Source organism: Rattus rattus, chromosome 9 (assembly GCF_011064425.1).
Source record: "Rattus rattus isolate New Zealand chromosome 9, Rrattus_CSIRO_v1, whole genome shotgun sequence".
NCBI classification, from domain to species: domain Eukaryota; kingdom Metazoa; phylum Chordata; class Mammalia; order Rodentia; family Muridae; genus Rattus; species Rattus rattus.
In genome coordinates, this window is record NC_046162.1 from 47,781,440 (window position 1) to 47,802,626 (window position 21,187).

General features: G+C 49.2%; 1 protein-coding gene across 1 annotated transcript in view; it reads left to right on the forward strand.

Moving 5' to 3' along the window:
• The window catches only part of Stx8 (syntaxin 8), a 233,929-nt gene extending 213,992 nt beyond the window's left edge, over window positions 1-19,937 (forward strand). The window contains exon 8 of the mRNA XM_032911651.1: window positions 19,764-19,937. Within this exon, the coding sequence (XP_032767542.1) occupies window positions 19,764-19,831 (68 nt within the window). The 3' untranslated portion in view covers window positions 19,832-19,937. The remainder of the gene's footprint in view (window positions 1-19,763) is intronic.
• The last annotated feature ends 1,250 nt before the right edge of the window (window positions 19,938-21,187 follow it).

Sequence of the window (21,187 nt, forward strand, 5' to 3'; positions counted from 1 at the left end):
AATACTCAGGCCTCTTGGGCATATCTAAGACCCAAGCAATAAGTGAAGAGGATATATATTCTGCTGAAAATTTCATACGATGCTTTGAAGACTGGAGAGTGAAGGAATGCATCCCAAGATGTCCAAGGAAGAAGGGTTAGAGTAAGAAGATGCCAGACTACTAAAGAAAATAGTTACCGTATCAAAAATACGTCTGAGTCTCAGGGCAGAGAGGAGAGAGCAAGAGCAGCATCTTCTTCGATAAGTAGGTCCCTGTAGGGCATCGCTAAGAGTCCTCTGCCAGCTGTCACTGCTAGACTCAGCCCTGAGCCCTTTCAACACCTTTGTGATGACTCAGGCGGGACCGAGTAGGCTCTGCGTTAGGGCGCTCACGGTAGGCGCAGATCTACATATAACCCCAGTGAGGCACGAACACTTCCCCCAGTTACTCACTGCCTCAAATCAAGTTCTCTGTAATGGTAGCGGAAGAAAAGCAAGTAGTGTGCTGTCAAAACCTGCTTGTAGCAATCCTGAGACGTCCAGAACCAGGTTCCTTCCTCTCCAGCCCCGCTTCTTTTTCTCATCGCCCATGCTAATGAGCGAGACCCCCAGCCACTCCCTCCAAGCCATTCTCCACCCTGCTCAGCCTCCACATCCTCCCTGATGCTGGTTCTTGTTGGTCCCTCATCCCTCGTACCTGTGGTTTATGCACTGCTTTCCTCCCTGGTCCTTGCCTTCACCCACTGTAGCTCTCCACCAGATTGCTCCTGTCATGTCTTAACTTGTCTCCTGGATCACTTTGCTCCGTCCTATCTCTTCGTGCATTAAAACCCATGGGATGGGGGCTTTGGAAAATACAGATTTGCTTCTGTCCACTCTTCCCACAATCACAGTCATCTTGACAGTCAGGCCTATGTTTTTTTCTCATGTTCTATGTATAGACATGCACCTCTGAGTCTCGCATCTGTGACAGTTGCTCTGTTGTACCTTACTCTGCTCCACCAGAGTCTTTTGGAAGAGATTCCACACACTTAACTTCTCAAAGCCTTAGTTTTTCTAAAGGTTTAAGCAGTTTACACTTCTTGAGTCTGAACGCGTATGACTAAGGACCTGCATAGAACGAGAGCCTTCTTGCTGGTTGGGACTCAGTAGAGTCCTAGGCAGCACAGGGCATTGAGTGAAAACAGAAGTATGTCTAAGAGGGAAAGCCAAACTGGCTTCTATGACCGCTCAATCCAGATAACCTACTCACCCATTCTTAAAGGCAGAGCCCTCAGGTCCCAATGCCCTCTTAAAGGTCCAACCTGGCCCTCCACGATCATCTCCTTAGTTCTTTATCTATAGTGTGAACATTTCATAAACTCTTTGTAGCTAATCAAACCTGGCTTCAAATCCCAAGCCCAACTCAAAAGAGGAAATACTCTTGAATGCATCTCTCCTGCCACCACTCCTGTGCCGCCCATCAGCCTGCCTGGATTCTGTGGTCAGACTCTCAAGCAGTCCTTTGAAGTAGTTGTCTTAGACAGTTCTTACAGACTTGAACGGTTCCCCCTGTCCAGTTTGCATACAGATAACCACGTAACATAAGTATGATACAGCCATTCCTCCCTAATCTCCAGCAGCTTCCCTGCTACTTAGAGCCAAATGGAGCTGATCATGGCCTCCAGTCTTGACTTTCCAGATTTGCCTTGATGTCTCTCTTTGTCTCAGCCAGTTCCAGTCACAAGACTCTTTCAGTTCTGTGACTTTCTGGATACTTACTGCTCTCTCCTGCTGGAATGGTCTCTGGTCTGACAGTCTCACTGCTTTAGTTCTTTCAGGAATCCTTGTTTCCTGTTACCTCTTACCTATTTGCTTCACTGTGTGACTGAGTGTCTGTCTCACTGTCTACCTTGCAAATTCCTTGGGGACAGGTGTCTGTCTTGAGCCTCGTTTATTCCCTAGGCTGATGCCAGCCTGCAACAGAGTGGATTAGTAGGGGATGGAGGCTGGTAGGCTTCTCTTTCCCCTGCCTTGTCCCCACCCACAGTCCTTACCAACCTTGCCATGCGTTCTCTGGTCCTTCTGTCCTCAGCCTGTCTCCACAGAGCCTCAGATCTTTATGTGAGAAATTGTGGGAGGTCCCCCAGCAGTTCAGAGACCTTAACCAGAAGAGAGGGTGCTCTGTTGTCTGACGTCATGGAGATGCTCATCCTAACTAAGTCCTGCTTAGAACCGAGCATGTGCCAGGAATGGGTAGTGAAAGGTAACCCTGACTGCAAGTAAGTTTATTCACCAGTGACGTAAAAGTTCTCATTTCGGAAGTGCTGGAAAAGTTCCCATCCTCTGCTGATGGCCAAAAATCTTGCCCCAAGAAATTTATTTTTTAGTCACAATTTATGCTTTAAGATATAGGTATATAATTAAAAGTGTTATTTGATAACCTTTGGTGGTGGGGGCCCAGAGATTTCTATACACACACCACACACACACACACACACACACACACACACACACACACACACACACAAATGGTAGGTTTCTCATAGAGGTCGTGTTCACTGTGAGGAGGCACATGGGGTCGCCCTGCCGGACTCCTTGCTATTCCATCTGAACTCTCGCTGCTCAGTCTCATGTGACAGGCTATGAGTTGGCAAGCTTCACTTTGTATACTCAAGTCACCATGGCTTGATGCATAAACCATGAGGCCTACATCCGCCACCTTGGCTGACCCTTCTGCCAACGTTAGGATCAGAACATGTCCCATTTGGAGGGCTGTGGGTATGCCATGACACAGGACTGACAAAGTTTTTCTCAGGAAGAAAGTGAGCAGACTCCGAGTAATTATATACATGTTGTGTACACATAGCTACACACCACTACCTGTTGTTTGGAAAAGGTCAGGATTTGAGCACAATAGTCCTTTAAAGTTACAGCTTGATTGTGTCTTACTGTCCGAGCAGAGAGATGGCAGCATGTAGGTCATAAGAGGGAAAAGAAAAATGCCATTGTCAGGAAGAGGGCACTAATGGTGGGGTCATAGGGTCACAGGGCGACTATGGTGTCCCTCCAGCAGCTGGATGGGTTCTCTGAGTAGAGGTGATGGGAAGTGAGAATGGAAGAACACCTCAGTCGAGGGAAAGGTGTCCTCACAGACCGAGTGAGTGTAGGAATCTGAAGAAAGGGACCCAAGAGGCCTGGGGAAAGGGCTCAGCCCAGACAGGCTGCAGCAGGAGGATGTGGCACTATCAGAACAAAAGCAATGGCATTTCCATGCAGGCATCAACTTTAAGGCTGAGTAATGAAGATGTGGGTGCTTTCTGTGTCCTGCTAGACACTGCAAAGAAGCTGCCCTGGTCTTGACAGCCTCATTTAAACAAAGCTGTACATCACATTGGCTGCTTTAGATACTCATTGGTAGGGTGTTGAACAAAAGCAAAGCCAGTATCAAATCCCTTCTAGAGGTTGCTTGACTCTAGGCAGCAAGCAGGTGGAGGCTCCTGTCCTAGGAGTAGTCACGGTCATTTCCCCAAACCAGCCTTAGACTCCCTTTGTTGAATGTGTGGGCTGAACTGGACGACTCTCATCTTACACTCCGCACATCCGAAGAAATGGAAGAGAAGCATCGCCCCACATCCAGGAAACTGACAAGAGGACCCCATGGAGTGGTCCCAGAATGCAGACTATACACCCCTGCAGCTGCCAAGCTGAGGTCTAGCCACGTAAACACAAGTCTGCTCCACGAGGCTTGGATTTCCTATGTCCATGTCCCACCCAAGCAGGAGCAGAATCCTCGGCACTGAGCCCTCTGGCTGTGTGTGGCCTGGCACAGCCCTCCCGGGCAGTGGGAGAAGACTCCTCTCCAGGGTGGGGACTGGAGCCAGACCTGGGGACCAGGTTGTCCTAAACTTGCTGCTGCCTCCTTATCTCCCCCTCCAACCTCACTGAAAGCCGAAGGGACATTAATGAGCAGTGACAGCAGCTCCAGGAGAGGAGGGGGTCTTTGGTCCCCCTCTGTTTGGAGAAGATGACCTGTGGGACTCAGCGAGAAGAACTGGGTTCAGTTGCTTTTCTTCGAGGCGTTCAGAGTACTTCCCACGTATCTCGTTTATCCTCACGGCACCCCTGAGAGGTGAGCTCGTTTGAGGTCTATACAAAGTTATGATTATGCCTGTGGATTCTAGTTCACGACTCCATGACATCCTAAACCCCAGGATCCTCTCCATCTCACTTTCCTGAACATAACGAAACCCTTTGGGTAATTAATGGAACATCTCAGGCTCAGGCCCGCCAAGGGCGAGCCCCTCCCCTCCTCCCACCCCCCCCCCTTTTTTTTTGCTTGTTATTGTTGTTAAGTTTGATTTATTGCTCAGCATTCTAGCCAAGCTCCATGGATGTCCGGAATATTATAAATAATGTGGATTGAAAAGATCGTGCTGAAATGTTTATTACATTCTTAGAAAGAGAACAAGGAATGGCCCGCAGAGCGTGGCAGTAGGAAGGAGGGGCGCGGAGAGAGGAAAGGCAAAGCTTACTCCTGGGATGGCTCAGTGTGCCCATAAAGAGTGTCCAGAGGGGACAGAACTCACACTGCAATCCCACTATCAAGAATGCAGACGTGTTCCAGGGGCACAGGCAACACGTGTGAAGAATGTGGGGGGGGGGGGCTGGGGTTGGGGATTTAGCTCAGTGGTAGAGCGCTTGCCTAGGAAGCGCAAGGCCCTGGGTTCGGTCCCCAGCTCCAAAAAAAGAACCAAAAAAAAAAAAAAAAAAAAGAATGTGGGGACCATGAGGAAGTAATCACCAGGCACTCCCCCTCCAGTTTCTTCAACCACAGTACTCAAGAAGGTCTCCGCTCACGGAGTGGGGGGCTGCCTGAGCCTTCCAACCACCTCTCATGGGAGGCTAGCTGTAGGTGTCCTCTGGAGTGGCAGGCAATGGTGGTTGGCCTCACCATGTGAGAAGGGCCTTCCTCTCCTGACTAGTGGACAGTTTGATTCTTCAATGTGTTCTTTCAGGGCTTGAAAATGCAAACGTTATCAAAAAGAGGAATCTGGTATAAGAAACGACTGTCGCCCTGGCCTGGCCATGTTGGGAACTAAAGGCATCCTGCTCTCTTTGCTTGATGGGCCCTATTCTGCCCTTCCTCTTTTAGGCCCTCTGTGTGGAGGAAGACTAGGCCCTCCAAGCAGGCTCCCTAATACCAGATGGAAAGTCTAGCAATCTGGCAGCCATGTTTCCTTGAATCTCTTGTGAATAGGAACAGTCCTTTGGCCCTGCCATCTGCTGCTCTGGGCCCTACAGACCTCCTCAGGAGGAGATGAGGCTGGGGGGATGTTGTGTGAGGGTTGATTTGTGACAGTGTGTGTCGGACACATTCTGGGATAACCTATTTTTCAGGAGACTTTTCCATCAGTCAATAGAGACTCAGTACTTGCCTCTCCCCTGGCACAGTGACCTGCCTCCTGGCTAGGGCTTCTGGCTAGTTCCTGTCTAGTGCCCTGAGGAAGGAGAGTATCCTTCCTTTCACATGAGTGTGTATTTGTTGTCAGGACCAGGAAAAATCTTCCAGACATAACCGAATCACAGGTAATTTTCAGTAACTTTTTCTCAAGAATGTCTTCAAAGAAAGAATGATAAAATGGTTCTGGGAACAGATGAACTGTGAAATGGGGCTGTCCAGTTCAATACAGAACAGGGTGTGAGTGGCTGGAAAGTCTGAGTTTTCATCGTCTCAGAAGGAAACTTGTGAGTGGCTGCCGCAGCTTCCCGTTTTACCGAAAGCTAGGCACAGTCATAGATTTGAAAGGAAGAACAGACTCTGTCTGCCTAGAATTTCACACCTGGGTCACTGGCCACAAATGCGGAACATGCTGACTTTGCATTTGGAAAGTGTTTTAGCCCCTTTGTAGTTCACCACGACCAGAACTTCTTAATTACCTCACTAACTTCTCTGTCCATGGTTCCACTGCTTATTCAGTCACTTGTTTAGGACGTGTTTATTGAGCAGCTACTCTGTTCCAGGTACTGTTTGGGAACTGCCACTGAGTCAGAACATTACTTGAAGTCCATTGTGACTCCTAATATTCCAGAGAGTGAATCTAAGTTATGCACGTCTGCCCATTCATCCAAAGCAGAAATAAATGTGGACTGTACGTAGCCATGCACTGTATAATGACATTTAGTCAATGAAAGAGCAAATGTGTGACTTGGCCCCCAAAGATTTTATCATGCAGTGATATAGCCATGTTTAGTCTACACAAATACACTGTATAACATTTACCCAGTGACCTAGTGCTAAAGTCACACAATGATAAAATCCTCACTAAGTGTTACAGCATGGGATCATAGGATCTCTGTGCACAAATGGTAACAGGCAGGACAGTCACAGCAAACCATGGTCTTAAAGAATTGAGACTGTGACGAATAGCAGTTCACTAGCCCAATTAATTGTTAGCTCAGGGAAGTTAACACTTTACGTTGTACATGATCTGTAGGCAGAGCATAGGAAAAGCAGATCTAAGATGCAGTGAGCATACAGAGAAGGGTGTGTTTGCTGGGTGAGGTGGGGTGGGGTGTTCTTGAGCTCTGAGCAGTATAAGCTGAGAAGATCCATGCCAAGCCCAGAGGTGCAGGCAAGCAGGGCATATGGAGAGTGGAAGGCCAACTGGAAAACCTGATTGTTCTGCCGGGGATGTCCTATGAAGTGACATCTGATGTAACTCACAAGTCATCTCTAGCAAAGCGAGCAAACATTTCAAAATTAGATCTGGCATTCTAGATCAGCTACTCTATCTTTCCAGAAGAACAGACAAGCGGAGTTGATGATGGCACCTTAATTATTATTCTCAGTCACCTGTTGTCATTGGCCCAGACAGCATGCCTTGGAAAGCAGATATTTGTAGTCGCCCCGTGTCACATGATGGGCACATCCCCGGTATTGGCATACACTTAGTCAAGTGTCCTTCACCAGTGTGACCTTTGTTGTAACCATACATTTCTGACCTATTTCATCCCCTTACATACCAAATATCTTCATTTAGTAATTCGTTTAGCCAGTGTTGGGGATCAAACCCAGGGCCTCACACATGCTAAGCACATGTGCCACCAAGAACTGCAGCCCCCCACACTGAACATCTTAAGTAGAGAGGAAAAGAGTTCCCCTTGTTTGCCAGGTCCTCTGAAGTGACTCAAGCCCTACTTCTTGCTTAGGGAACACAGCTGTTCTTAGTCTTCCAGCTCTGATGCAGTGCGCCCTCCCGCCGTACATCCTCTTTGCTGGCAGAATCTCTGTGTGAGTGTTTCAGCTCACCGTATCTTAGCACTTAGGATCTGGTGTCTTGTCTGCATTGCTATAAGATTCAATAGAAACACTGTCTGGTCTGCTCCAGACGCTTGCCTGAGGTCATGAAGGTGATCAAAGGTCCCTAGTTCTAGCCCTGAGGTTTCACTTGGCATATTGCTGCGACAGCATCATTAGAAGCTACCCAGCATTAAGGGCAAAGTTTAGGGATCCCAGATGACATGCTGTTCATAGGAGGGCATCTTAGGAGTAGTGAAGAGTGTTTGAGGATAGTAGTGAATGGGAGGGAGGTGCATCATTACAAGTCCCCCATGGTGACCGCACAGGTTCCTTTCCTCAGTAATGTGAAAAGCCGGTATTTGTGCCACATGCTCATTGGAGAGCCCTGCAGCCTAGCTGGCCTATTTCTCCGGTGGTTTCCTAGACTTGCCTGTAAGCTCTAATGCTGCTCTGAGTAAAGGAGCCAACGTGGCACACAGATGGAATGTCTCTTCTTGTTCTCATTGTACCAGCCGTGCTGGGTCCCACAGAACCCACAACTCCAGCAGCTTTCATCCTGCTAATGAGAAGTTCACCAGGTGTAGTCTTCATTCCGTTCCTGCTGCCAAGCTTCTCATTGTAGCGTTAGCATTACAGTTGGAATCTTAGGGAGAAGAGCACTTGGAGGCCAGGGAGATGCATGCCCTTTCCTTATTAGCTATTTCCCCAGTTGCTGCAATGAACTGACTAACAGAAAGCAGCCTGAGGAAGACAGATGTACTGCGGCTCACAGTCTGAGAGTGTGCAGTCCATCCTGGTGACGAAGGCAGAGGCTGCTCGTCACATCTGGGCATTTCAGGAGGCAGGAATGGGATGCCAACACTCACCTGTCTTCCTCCTATATCTTCAGTCCGAGACCACAGCCCACAGGAATGCCAGCACCCACCTTAGGGTGGGTCTTCCCCTGTTTATGCCCCCACAGTTAATCATCTCTGGAAATGCTCAAAGATACATATTTCCTAGGTGATTCTAAATCCATTCATGTCGAAGATGAGGATTAAGCCATCATATTTCCCACAGTCCAAATATGAATTCTCCTTTATCTGTGGGCTTCTTATTTGGTCATTTTGATACACAGGCAGAGTGTTGGAGGATTTTGTGAACATACATTTTGAAATCTGTTTTCATAATACAGCTGAGGAAAAGTGAGGGAGAGAAAGTTTTCAATAAAAGCCTGACAGTCAGCTCTAGTTTTGCTGAGAATGGTCAGGCCCAAGGGTGAGAGGCCCAGCACTGACCAGAGACCTCTCCCATGCTGCCTTGGTGCACAGAGGGAGGCCTCGCATTCATGTGCATGCGCATATGTCATGGACCCCCCATTGCTGTACACGTGGAAGGTGACATTCTATGATATCATGAAGATGAAGGGTAAGAGAGCTCAGAGTACCTCACCATGTCCACGTAAATGCTAGTGGCCTTTGAACTTTTTTCTTCTGTGATGGGAACAAAAACAAAAAGTTAGAGCTTACATTCCAGGTATTTGAGAAGAGACTTAACTTTTAACATAAAAGGTGTCTGGCTGTTGTCTTGCTGGCCTTTCTCTTCTCTTTCCTCCCCTATCCCTTAACAGTTGTCCTTCTTGCCACTGTAGCCCTTGGTTCCAAATGCAATTCATGTCACCTTAGAGCAAAGGGATGCTGAGGCTAGCTGGGGCAGATGTGGCCTGCAGGATGACAGAGCTCTTGAAATGGTCTAGCAACCCCACCATTACCGGCATGCATGTACCCCAGGTCTTCCTAGCACAGGGTGACATCTTGCATCTATTATAGTGTCTTACTTCTACAACCTCAACCTGGCTTCCTCTCAATTTCAGAGACCAGCTGGTGGCCAGGACTCTGCAGCTCTCTGCCAGCGCTGTGATGAAGTGAAACGGCCCCTAATAAAAGCAGCCATCAACTTAAGAAGTATAGTTTTCATTTAGGCATAGAGCAGTCAGAGTGGGCCACTTGATGAATAGCAGCCATACAAGGAACAGCACACTACTTCCCACTCCGCTCTGTATGAGACCTCACGTCCCCCACAGACCAGGCAGGAACCAGCTCCCTGCCTGACTACTCCCATCCTGCAAAGTGCTGGAATCCGCGGCCGAGGCCTTCCCCCCAGCTCTCCCTTTGCTGCCTTCTCTAATAAGTTCCCTGTCTGCTTCTAGTTGTCATTACGTCACCCTTCATTCCAAGAAACTCTCGTAATGTGTTATTTCTAAGCTTCCATGCTATTAACATTTAAAATTGGAAGTTTCCTAATGCCACATGGGAAGACACCCTCCTCTTACCTGCAGTATGCTTCCACAACTGCATTCCATGTTGGGTGGTTAATTTCTAAAATATATTAGCAGCTCCTCCTTGTGTGCCCCTCAAACCTGAAGAAAGGAGACAGCTTTGAGCTACCACCTAGATTCCCACCGGGAAGAAAGCAGCTCTCCTTTTCTTCCACTACACTGAGTTATCTACTTGCCTTGTCTCTTGTCTTCTCTGCCTCTTCCAGCATCAGGTCATGAGGGGAGCAGCTGGCCAGTCTGCTCTGTTCATTGCTGTAGGTGCAGGATGCAGACTTTCAGAGACTAGCTACGCAGTGTTTACCTACCAAGTCTGCAGTGAGGACCTTTATCATTCGCTTAAGTATTTATTGAACAGCTCCGTGGATGTGTATATAGCATATACGAGATGCGTACAAAGCTCCCAGCACTAATGAAGTTAATGGATGTAGCCTTCACTAAAAGCACAGTGATTAGCAGGGACCTCATGCAGTTGCCTGCGACCTGCCTGAACCAGACACTCAGAATGTCCTGGAGAAGAAAGGATCTAAGCGATTAATCCGTTCATCCAGCATCTTCTTGTTGGCCGTGCGTATAGAGGTTGAGCTATAATGCCCTGATATTTACTCCAAGTACCTATTGCTCCCAACTGGAGCCAATCTCTTCTTACATCTTGACGTTTCAAACAGCATCTACGGCATTGATTGGAGATCACTTCATAGAATCACAGGATATGTGACTATGAAAGAAAAGGAGTTGTTGGTGGGAAGGTGCCACTGTACTTGTGAGAGTGATTTCTATTTGGAGCTGGACTCCTTCCGAGTCAGGAGATGCGGCCCAAGACCATGTGCTCCGAGGAGCAGCACGTCCCAGCTGCCCTTTCGAGGCTAAACTGGTAACACTCACATACTGCACTTAGACTTTTCCAGAGAATTATTCCTGTTGTTGGTCTGTCTGTTGGGGGTTGGGGGCCATGGCTGCAAGCAAGACAAAATGGTTCATTTAGGTTCAAAACAAAACAAGAAAACCATGAAATGCATTCTGATGATGATTAGGGTTACTTACAGAAGGGATGGCTTGTCCGGCCAGGTTTAAGGGACCTTCAGGGCTAAGTGTCTGTCTGTTGTTGCTTGAATGTAGCCAGGACTATACCCTGAGCCCTGACTGTGCTCCACTCAGTGCACAGAATTCTGGCAAAAGGTACCTGGTGACCCCTTCTGGACACCATTGTGTCAGCTGTGTGCACAGAGGCAGGATCAGGGTGAAGAGCCAAGGCCACTAAGCCACCTCTCACATGCTGCCCTGGGGTCTGGAGCTCAGAGACTCTCCTCAGATCTCATAACCTTTGACCCTGTCCAGGTGCTTCACTTTTCACCACTGATGGGTGACAATCCTGAGCCTCCGGGTCACCTTGCCAGGTGTCCCTAATTAATGCCAGGTGGCACAGCCTGGTCAAAGCAAGACAACGAAGGAGTTTGTTATAGTGAATCCATCGCCTGGCTGGAAGCATCCAGAAGTCTTTTGACATGCAGTCCAGAGGGAATTGTCAAAACAAGATATCCATAACAGTGTTCCTGCCTGGCTTTTCCAAGGCAGTTGAATTCCTGCCAGATAGATTCACATTCCCAGGGGTAAAGGAACAGCACGGCCAGGGGATGTTTCTTAGCAAGTATTGATGCGCCAGAGAACTGACTTTAAATTATTGCCTTGACAACCCCTAATGTGCTGCTTTTGATTGCCGATGGGAAGGATTATCTATTCGCAATTGGATTCTGCTGTTGAACTGTGGCGAGTGCCGAGACGAGCTTATTTCAGAGATGGGAAATGCTCAACACATTCAGCACACAGATAGGGCCTAGGAGCTTCAGCACTTTCTGTACAGGAAGCGACTATACTGTAATGGCCAAGTTTCTGCTCATTCCCTTTAGGGAGCATTGTCGTTTCAGAGTTTGCTTTCTTTTGGGAGGTGAGTACAATTGCGTTGGTTTCCCGCCGCCCTCATAAGACTGGCAGATCCATGAAGAGCAAGCTGCATCTCGCACGTCGTCCATGTTCAGTGAACATTATAGATGCAAGTCACACTCCTGAGTAAATCCATCCTAGGGTAGTCCTGAAAAGATCCGTAATGAAGTCTCCTGCATAACCCAGGATAACCTCAAATTCATGATCCCCCTGCCTCAACCTCCCCAGTGCAGGACTAGCACTATGAGCATGTGCCATCACATGTGGCTTCTCGACGCTGCTCTTGTTCCACATTAGAACCACTTGACCAAGTCTCACCTCTTGTTGTGACCCATCATCTGGCCAGTGAGACCAGTGCTCACACAGGGTCTCTAGCTGCTGGCCAGTCCATGGCCTGGGGCTTACACCGCCACAGTCACCTGATGCTGGGCTAAGTGCTGGGCCCTGGGTCCAGAGCCTGCCTTCCGTTATTAGGCTGCCCTCCAGCTCCTCTGCTCCACCTCCTTCACTGTCTTAATTCCTTTTAATTTCCTGTTTCTAGGCTAGTTCTCCTCCCCCCTCCCCCACTTCAGGTGGCCTCATTGCTTCCCATTTCCTGCTGAGAGCGGTTGCTCCCTCTGGCCCCCAGATGTGTCTCTGGAACTGCTGTCGCTTCCCCTTCTATTTCTGTTTCCATGTTGCCACGGCTTTCCCTACTGTTGCCAGCACTGCTGCTGGGCTACTGTGGTGCCAGCAATTGGGGCTTTGCTCCAGGTGGGGCTGGGCCTCCAGAAGAGAGGGCAAGTTGCCTCTGACCTCTCAAAGTCACCTCAGCACAAATCTAGCAAGGGCAGCCATGCCTGGCCTTTCTAAAGACTGAGCTAAGGAAGGAGTGTGCTGTGTGCCTTCAGGAGGCTGGTGCTCTTCTGCGAGTAAAGTCGCCATCAATCAGCACCAACAGAGTGCCAGATCCCAGATCCTGGCAAAACCACATGCAGCCCCAGGAACTGCGCATGTGTCCCGCATTACCCTGAGGGAGCGGCATGTAGAGGGAGCGGCATGTAGAGGGAGTGGGTAGTTTGCCTGCAGAGGCTGGAGAAGGACCAGGAGGGTCTCTGAAGGCTGCCTTCTTTCCTCTGCATGGTCTGCAGACCATGGTGCTATCTAAAGGCAAGGCCTGTTTGTTACCCAGCATGACACAACAAGGGGCCAAAATGAAGATTAAACACTGTTTATCCCGGCATTTCTGTTTTCAGTCAGAACCCAAACAAGCACAGGTCCTATATGTTAGCCAGAATTTTGCCGTGCTGTGTGGTCCTCTGAGGGGCCTGCGTGTCTCACACTATTCTGTGCTACCTTCATTCTCCAGGGACCCGAGTGACCAGTCCAGCCTGCCCTCTCCCACAGGGACTCCCTAGCTTGCTGAGGCCAGCTCCATGACACTCCCACCCAGAGATGTGGGCCTTCTGCCTAAAGCCAGCTCCACTGCTGGCCAGCTACTGTGGTGTGGCTCCCTTAGAGAGTAGCAGTCTCTACTCTGCCCGTGGAGTGAGTGCAAGATTTGGGCACTGTAAACATTTTTCATTTCATTTTAGACAAGTTTTGCTATATAGCCCTAGCTGACCTGGAACTCCCTGTGTAGACTTTGAACTTACAGAGATCCACCTGTTTCTGCCACTCCCCAAGTGCTGGGATTAAATGCCTGGGTACACGTATATGTTTATTTATTATTCTTACATGTGACTTCTGTTCTCCGTGTGTGTCTATTGTCATTCTCAGTTTTCCTGGTGTTAGTAATACTCCTGTTTATGCCAAAATAGCCACAACTCCAGGCTCCCTAGTCCATGGCTTCTTCCTTGTACTTCCCTCCTCCCCAACTGCCCAGGGTCTAGCAGTAAGTCCCCTTTCGGTTTATTTTAACCTTCTTCTCTTGCTGCGCCTCTGTCCTCAGCCCATGCCCTGGCTCTGACCTCCACCTCCTCCAAGGCTTTTACAGTTCAGCTTCTCACAGCTTCTCTCACCTGGCGTCCACTTGGCTGAGCTCTGCCTGCCTTTTGACTCCAGCCGGCATGAACTAGCACAGCTGCCCTTCCTGTAGCTAATAACCAAGGTGGATGCTGCCAGCTATTCCACAGTGAACTTCCAACCTTTCCTGGACTCCGTCACTGTGGCCCGGCCCAGTTAGAATTGGTCTCTGTTTCTACCAAATGCCACCCTGGTGTTCCTCTGCCTTTGCTCCTCCTCTTCTTTGGAAGAAGTGACATGATTGTGCCTTTCCTGACATGGGCTGCCTTCTGGGACATTCACAGGCATGGGGCATCTCCTCTGTACTGTCCTTGGCGGTAGGTAGGCACCGAGAGCCGTTACCCTATGTCCTTGTTCATATGAAGCCCTCACAGTGCCTGCAGTGCTGCTAGGTAGGCTCATCTTACAAATGGCAGAACCAAACTCCGAGTTGAGACTGTTTCCCCAGGAATCTTAGCTACTCAGTGGTGAACTTGAAGTCCCATGTCGCTGATTGTAAAACCAGTGTCCTTCTACTACATCAGACTATGCGTGATCTCTTTTCTCAGAGATCCTATGACCTGGGTGTTGGGGGCGGGGGGATCTATAAGAGCTTAGAGATAAAGGACTCTCCTTCCTGAGCATGGCCATGAATAGATGTGGCCTTGAAGATGTTTTCTTGATCTCCTGGAGAGGCAGGACGTATGGGACCGAGCAGCCTTGACAGGAGACAGCATGTCTAAGCTGAGCGTTGAGTCTGTGGCTCTGGAGTCAGCTGAAAAGAGAAGAAGGCAGTGGGTAGAAAGAGCAGGTGGAAGATGTGGCCTCCATAAGGACTGAGGGTGGGCTGAGGGGAAAGCTCAGCTGACAAAAGCTTGCAAGCACCAGCACCACGAGCTCGATCCCCAGAGCCAACAGGAGTGCATGCCTGTAATCTTAACACTAGGGGCAGGGGACAAATGAGTCCTAGGGTCTCACTAGTGAGGATCACAAGCCAACCAGCCTAGCAGATCTGTAAAGTCCCATGCTTGTAAGAGACCCTCTCTGGAGCACTAAAGCCGGGTATCTCCTGTGGAGTGACATCCGAAGCTGTCCTCTGTCCTGCACACGTACACGAATGCACATAAACATGCATACATGCTGACAATGGAGAGGGATGCTACCCCACCTCAGCCGTGAAAGAGAAAGGAAAGCTCAAAGCAATGGTTTGCATGTCAGACAAGAACAAAACCAAACTCATGGGAGTCTCTTCTTGCCTTTTGCCTGGTAATGAAAACATTACTAAGGGCAACCAATGCGTACACCCGTGAGGTAAAGTGTCCTCAGGAAGGATGAGACCAGGGACGGGAGGTGCTATTCTGCCCAACAGTGTCTGGCTGTGTGGCCCGCGGAGCTCTGAAGTCGGTTTGTAGAAAGCTGTGGTGTCCACACTGTGAGCAGGCGGGTAGCATAGACTGCGTCAGAGGAGGCTGCATTTTCCAGCTGTCAATTAATCCAAAAAAGCAAAGAACAAACACATTCACCTTGGCCCACGGTCCTCTTCTTTCTGGCTTATTTACCTAGTAATGGGATTCAAGGGGACATTTACATGAACTTTTGAAAACAAATATCCCGGTTCTGTCTTTTGTCCTGCTCAATCCCCACCTTTGGCTCTGGAGTCTGCTGCAAAACTAAAATAAAATATTTCAAAAATCTATGTTTGATCTGCAAGAACCAACTGGTTAATGCTTGAGCAAATGTCACCTTTGACAGCACAACTGTGAGAGGAAACTCACCCACTACAGGCGTTAGTCACGCGTGTCTCATCCTCACAGGTGGTTGGCTGTGTGGGGGCTGCCTGTTGGCCCTGATTCTTCACAGTGTGACACACGAGGCAAGCAATGGGAATGAGTATTTTGGTTCAAAACAAGTAGCAGGGGGTCAGGATGGTTTGTCATGTGACAAACCCAGATAAGAAGAACTTCTGGACCAGGATGCCCTGCGTCTCCCAGATGCCTCCCGACTGCACGGCTCCCATCTTCTGTTGGCGTCCTTCCAACATGACCCTGCAGCTACAGGCTGAACATGGCTAGCATTCCTTAGAAGAGCTGGCCTCCAAATTTTCTTTCTTTTTCCACCTCTCCAGTGAACACTGAGGGCAGTTACCTGCTGTCTGCTATGGTAGGGGTGTTGGCAGCACATGCTGTCCGTCACTCAGTGGTTTCCAGTGTTTCACTGGAGAAAAAAAGCATGGGCCACTAATCCGGACAAACACTCTTCAAAAACACGCCCTATTCCAACGCCCCGGTGTTAATGTCCCTTCCTGATCTGAAAGGGAGTTTGCTTCCTTACATCTCCTTAAGTTGCTGTGTGCTAGACTGGTAAATATCCCAAGTGTTGGGTAGTCATCTAGTAAACTGACCAAAGGAAGTGGACATCCCCACCCCCACTCTTGTAACCTAACCCTTGGCACCTCGTGCCTGCCCCTGAAAGGGACTCTTGAGTCTTGGGAGCAAACATCTGCCTGGCCAGGTGCCAGCAGTGCCATGGCAGGAGCTGAGTGAAATGCAGAGGAAGTGACCCAAAGCCGAGCCTCACAGGTGTTCTGGGCTAGGGCTGGGCCCAGAGTGCTCATTGTTTAGAAGTTGGCAGGCTCCCAGGAGTTCAACTGTCAGTTTCGTTCTGAAATGTCAAACATTTCCTTAGCTGGGGACGGATGGTGAGACTCCCTGAGGCTGGAACCCTGTTAGGAGGAAAAAGAAAACACCCCGATTTCTGTCTTTGAGAGTTGATTCAGTATGTATGGCTCAGGTTGTTCCAGGGGCCACTCTGCAGATCTAGACCCTCTTTCCATGTCAAAAAGATGGGGGCTCAAGCCTGCTGTGGTTATGTGACAGTGTCTTCTGTCCGTGACTCTTACGGTGAGCCTGGGGGTGACATACACCAGGGACCTATTTCTGGCCACAGGGCCAAGTAGAGGTGCACATGGAGGCAGACTGGCCAAGAACCAGTCCTTGTTAAAGTCAGGGTTCATGACAGTGGTGCTCCTGGGTGCTTTTACTGTGTTTTTGTGTGTGTGTGTGTGTGTGTGTGTGTGTGTGTGTGTGTGTGTGTGTGTGTGGTGTATTTCCACCATAAAAAGTAGAGGGAGGGTGGTTTAGGAAGGGGTTAAAAGCACAGATGAGAACAGACCTGTCTGGTTCCCACGCAGCCTTCCAGAACCTCTACTTCCTTGTATACAGAACATAGAGTGGCCAATGGAGTGGTGACGTGGTACTACCCCTCTTGTCCTGAGCCCTGAACCTTGTGACTGGCTTTGACCTCAAACCGGGCTGAGCCTTAGTGCCTTTGAAAGGATCCACACTTCCAGGACATCTCCAGAAAGGCGTTGGAGTTGCCATCCCAGACCAAGCACGGTCGCTGTGATTAGGTCACTAAGTCAAATCTTCTTGGTCCAAAGGATCTGAAAGCCGCAGCTGGCCTTTGCTTACCCCTTTCTTCTTACCTAGAACTGACTTCCTCAGTGCACCCAGCACTGTGTTCACTTCACAGTGTTGAAAATGACCTCTCAGCGGACTGTGTTTGCCTGAAAGCATTTAAAATATAAAAGTCTTATTTGTCTTTGCTGTTGAAGTTCCCCTTCTGTCTTTGGATACACCCCTACTTTATCGAATGCTATCAACTCACTGTCTAAGGTGTCAAGAGGGAAGTATGCTTCCCTTCGAGGGGACGCGTGTGTGTGAGTGTGCGCAGGAGTGCTTGTGTGTGTGTGTGTGTGTGTGTGTGTGTGAGTGTGTGTGAGAGTGTGAGTGTGTGTGTGAGTGTGTGAGAGTGTGAGTGTGTGTGTGTGTGTGTCCCATCATGCTGCTGCTGAGGTGCCTTGTGTCTGACTCCGTTTCTGTGGTAGACACGTTAGCACTTTTAAAGGCAACACTATACTGATAATCATTCTCATAGGCCCCACACCTTTAGCTGAAACTTCCATCCTCTTCAAACTTCTAGAACCTAAGACATTGGCTCCATGTCCCTGTGATATTTGTTGGTTGCTTGGACCATTTTTTAATTTTCTACTTGACACATTTTCCCAGTTTCTTTCTCCCTATTCATCACTCTCCCTGTTTCTTCCTGTTTCTTCTTGCCCTTCCAAATGGTCAGTGTGCTTCTTCGTCTATTACATATCTATGGTGTCTCTGTGGGCCAGCTCTGCATTAGGTCCTGCAAACAGTAATGAATGGGAAGGCACAGTTCCTTCCGACCTTCCAGGGTAGGGGACACATGAGAGTTAGCACCTCAGAAGTGATGTTGCTAAGTCCTACCTGGCAATGCGAATCTATAGAAAGCACCAAGTGACTGCAAGTTACCAAGGAGATCTCCAGGAAGTGACCCCAGAGAGAGCCACCAGGCAGAAAGTTCAGCATGTGCAAAAGCAGAGGTGTGCCCTGTTGGGGAAGTGAAGGAAGCCTGATGGCCAGAGCTCAGAGGGGCTGCAGGACAGTGAGTCACATCGTGCATGGCCTTGTAGGCTATGGTAGAGTCTGGCCCTCAGCTGGAGTCACTATAGACCTTTGAAGCAAGAGGCAAGAGGTTTAGGCTGGTGTTGCAATGCTCCGAATCAGCTGGGGCTCAAGGCTTCTTCCCATAGTGCATATAAGCATGGGTGCTTTTGCCTTGAGAATCAGCCCTTCTGTATCTCCCTCCTCTGCTCATCCCACCATTTTCATTGTCACCATGACTTGAAAATTCAAGACCTATGGCATCTCTACTAGACATTGGCCAACCCAGCCTCTGAAGAAGCCTTTGCTGTACCCAGCTGAGCAGCTAGAGTTTGTCACCAGGAACCTGCCTGAGCTGTAGTGGCCTTGCTCCCCTCTGGCTTGTCTACGTAGTTCCCAATCAGTCCCTCTTCCCAGGCAAGTTCCAGGCCTTGGAGTTGCAAGAATTTGCCTGACTACCTCAGCCTGGCCACTAGGCAGGCCTGCTGTGTTTTCCTTCTCCTGATACTGCTTGGTGTAAACCTCTCACCCTAGCCAGGAGCAGCTTTCCAAGAGCTGCAGAAGAACTACTTAGTGGGCAGTGGGACTCCTGCCCTGCTTACAGGGAGCAGTCAGGCAAGCAAGAGCGCTTCCCAAGACAGAAGTGAATGAAAAGATAATATCCCGAGTCTCCAAGATATGATAATGTTAACCCACGTGCACACACCTTCTCACTGCAATATCTAAGCAGGAGCTGAAAAAAAAAACATACTAGGACCCACCCTGACGTATTGTGCACAGCAGAGTTTACAAGAAAGAAAGGGAGGAGCTCCCTAGATGAAAGAAATGGAGACTGAAAGCCAGAATTCAGTAACACAACAGGGGTTCCCTTCTGCAAGAGAATAGATAAGAAATAATGTCGGCTTTAGAGACTGAGGACAGGATGTTATGGCTCCTCTGTTCACTTTTGGGGGTGACTAAAATATCAAGGGGGCCTGAGGGTGTGCTCAGTTGGCACAATGGTTGGTTGGGCATGGTGGCTCACACCTTTAACCCCAATACTCAGGAGGCAGAGGCAGGCAGATCTCTGTGAGTTCGAGGCTGGCCTGGTTTTCAAAGTGAGTCCAGGGCTCTGTTACACAGGGAAATCCTGTCTTGAAGAACAAAAACCAAACCAAACCAAACCAAAACCAAAAAAAAAAAAAAAAAAAGGGACCCTGGATTACAGTCTCTAGCACCACACGAACCAGAGGTGGTGACCCATGTCTAGAATGCCAACACTTGGAAATTGGAGGCATAAAGATCAGGAGGTCAAAGTTATCCTTGGCTACAAAGTGAGCTCAAGATCAGCCTGGGACACACGAGATCCCACCTTAAAAAAAATAAACAATCCAAACTACTCTTTGCACAAAAATAGACCACAGCCAGAAATGACCTACTAACATCGGGCATTTGCAATACCGACGCTTCAGCAGTTTTAAACCGTGTAAGGAAGATGGTCACTATCTACAGCCCCCATGCTTGTCACTTAGGGAACATTGGGAAGCTGGAGTGAGGAGCTTGGTGTGCACGGGAGAGCCACATGCTGAGGCCTGGCCCTGCCCTCCCAGGATTCTGTCTTGCAACCCAGGAGTACTGAGCTCTCGAGGTGGCAATGGCTGTTTATAGGCTCTGTGGAGTCTCGTCTGCTGTGCCCACTGACCTGTAAAGCCTGAGCTGAGCTCACCGCCCTCTCCAGGTACTTCTAGAGTGTGATGCTTTTTTTCTGGTGCGGCTCATTAAAAGGGGCGTGTTCTGCTTCTCTCTTTTGCAGGGATGATAATGGTGATCTTATTGCTGCTCGTGGCTATTGTGGTCGTTGCAGTGTGGCCAACCAACTGATGGCAATAAGGGGACCACCCGCAGTGACACAGCCAACAATGAGTGAAAGCCCAGCACCCTTTTGGTACGCAACACCTGCTCTCAATAAATTTTCCACGCTCCCGGCTCTTGGTGTACATTGCTTGGGTAGAGAACAGAGCAGAGTAGCTCTGGAGACCTTTTTAGAGCACTGGCCCAGTTGTGTCCCTTGTCTTCTGTCAATGATTGTCAGTAGCCAGAAGTCCCTCAGGTGGCCATTGCCCCACAGCTGCCAGTGGATTCCAGACACCCTCTGTGTGCTGGGCATCCTGAGGGCTATCATGTTAATATGCAGTGTGTGACCTTTGTGGCTGGTTCTACCAGGGAAGTCACATGCCCTTGTGCAAATAAGTGGGTGATCATGTGTCTGGGTCTCCAGATAGCAGGACCTAAGTAAGGCAAGAGCCACACAGAAGGCGTAACCACTTGGACAACAGCCACTCTTTCAGCCACCATGTGTGATTGCCCACAAAGCTAGCACCTAGCAGTGCTGGCTAATCTGCTCTGAAGAGTTTCTGGACCATCTTCGTATTTGGATACGCACCCTTTTCCATTTTGCAGTGATAATAAGCTCATTCTTCAAGGTTGACACCCTCCTAAAATAAAATCCGGATGTGGAGGCCCATGCCTTTAACCCCAGCACTCAGGAATCAGAGGCAGGTGAATCTCTGAGTTTGAGGACAATCACAGAGAGACTATGTCTCAAAAAACAACAACAAAAGACAAATTTGACACCTTAAGCAGCCTTAGAGCTTGAGGTAGGGAGCAGTGAGGGGGAAGCCTGGTGAAAAAGCAGGAGCGTGCTGCCTCCATCCAGCCTCTCCCAGCCTCTCCTCAGGCTCTGAAGTCATGTGCATCCAGAGTGAGGGCGGTGCATATTCACTTCAGAGAGAGTGGACCCAGAGTGAGCCTGACTGAAAGATACCGGGACCACAGGTGAATGCAGGGCCCCGGCAGCATGCTCTCTCTCCTCTCTGTACAGAAAGCAGGGTGGACAGCTAGCCTGGCTTTATCAGAGAGGAACAAGGAAGAGCTAAAGCTAATGACAGAACTCTTGCCATAGCATTGGTTTCAGTGAGGAGGCCTGTGGTAGGTCCTGCGACATTCCTCAAGAGAACATAACCCAAAGCCTTCGCTGGACAGAGTCAGGCACCAGGAAGAAAGCCCCAGTGTCACCTAGACTGGTGCCCTTTCCTGGGACCCTGAGACCAAGGATTCTAAGTGTTCTGGGAAGTCTAGGCCCCTGCTTGACGCTGACTCACACCAAAATGCAGGCAGGCAGGACAGCACTGGGGTCTCTGTGGCAGAGGAAAGGGTCTCTGGGAGCTTTCAGGCCAG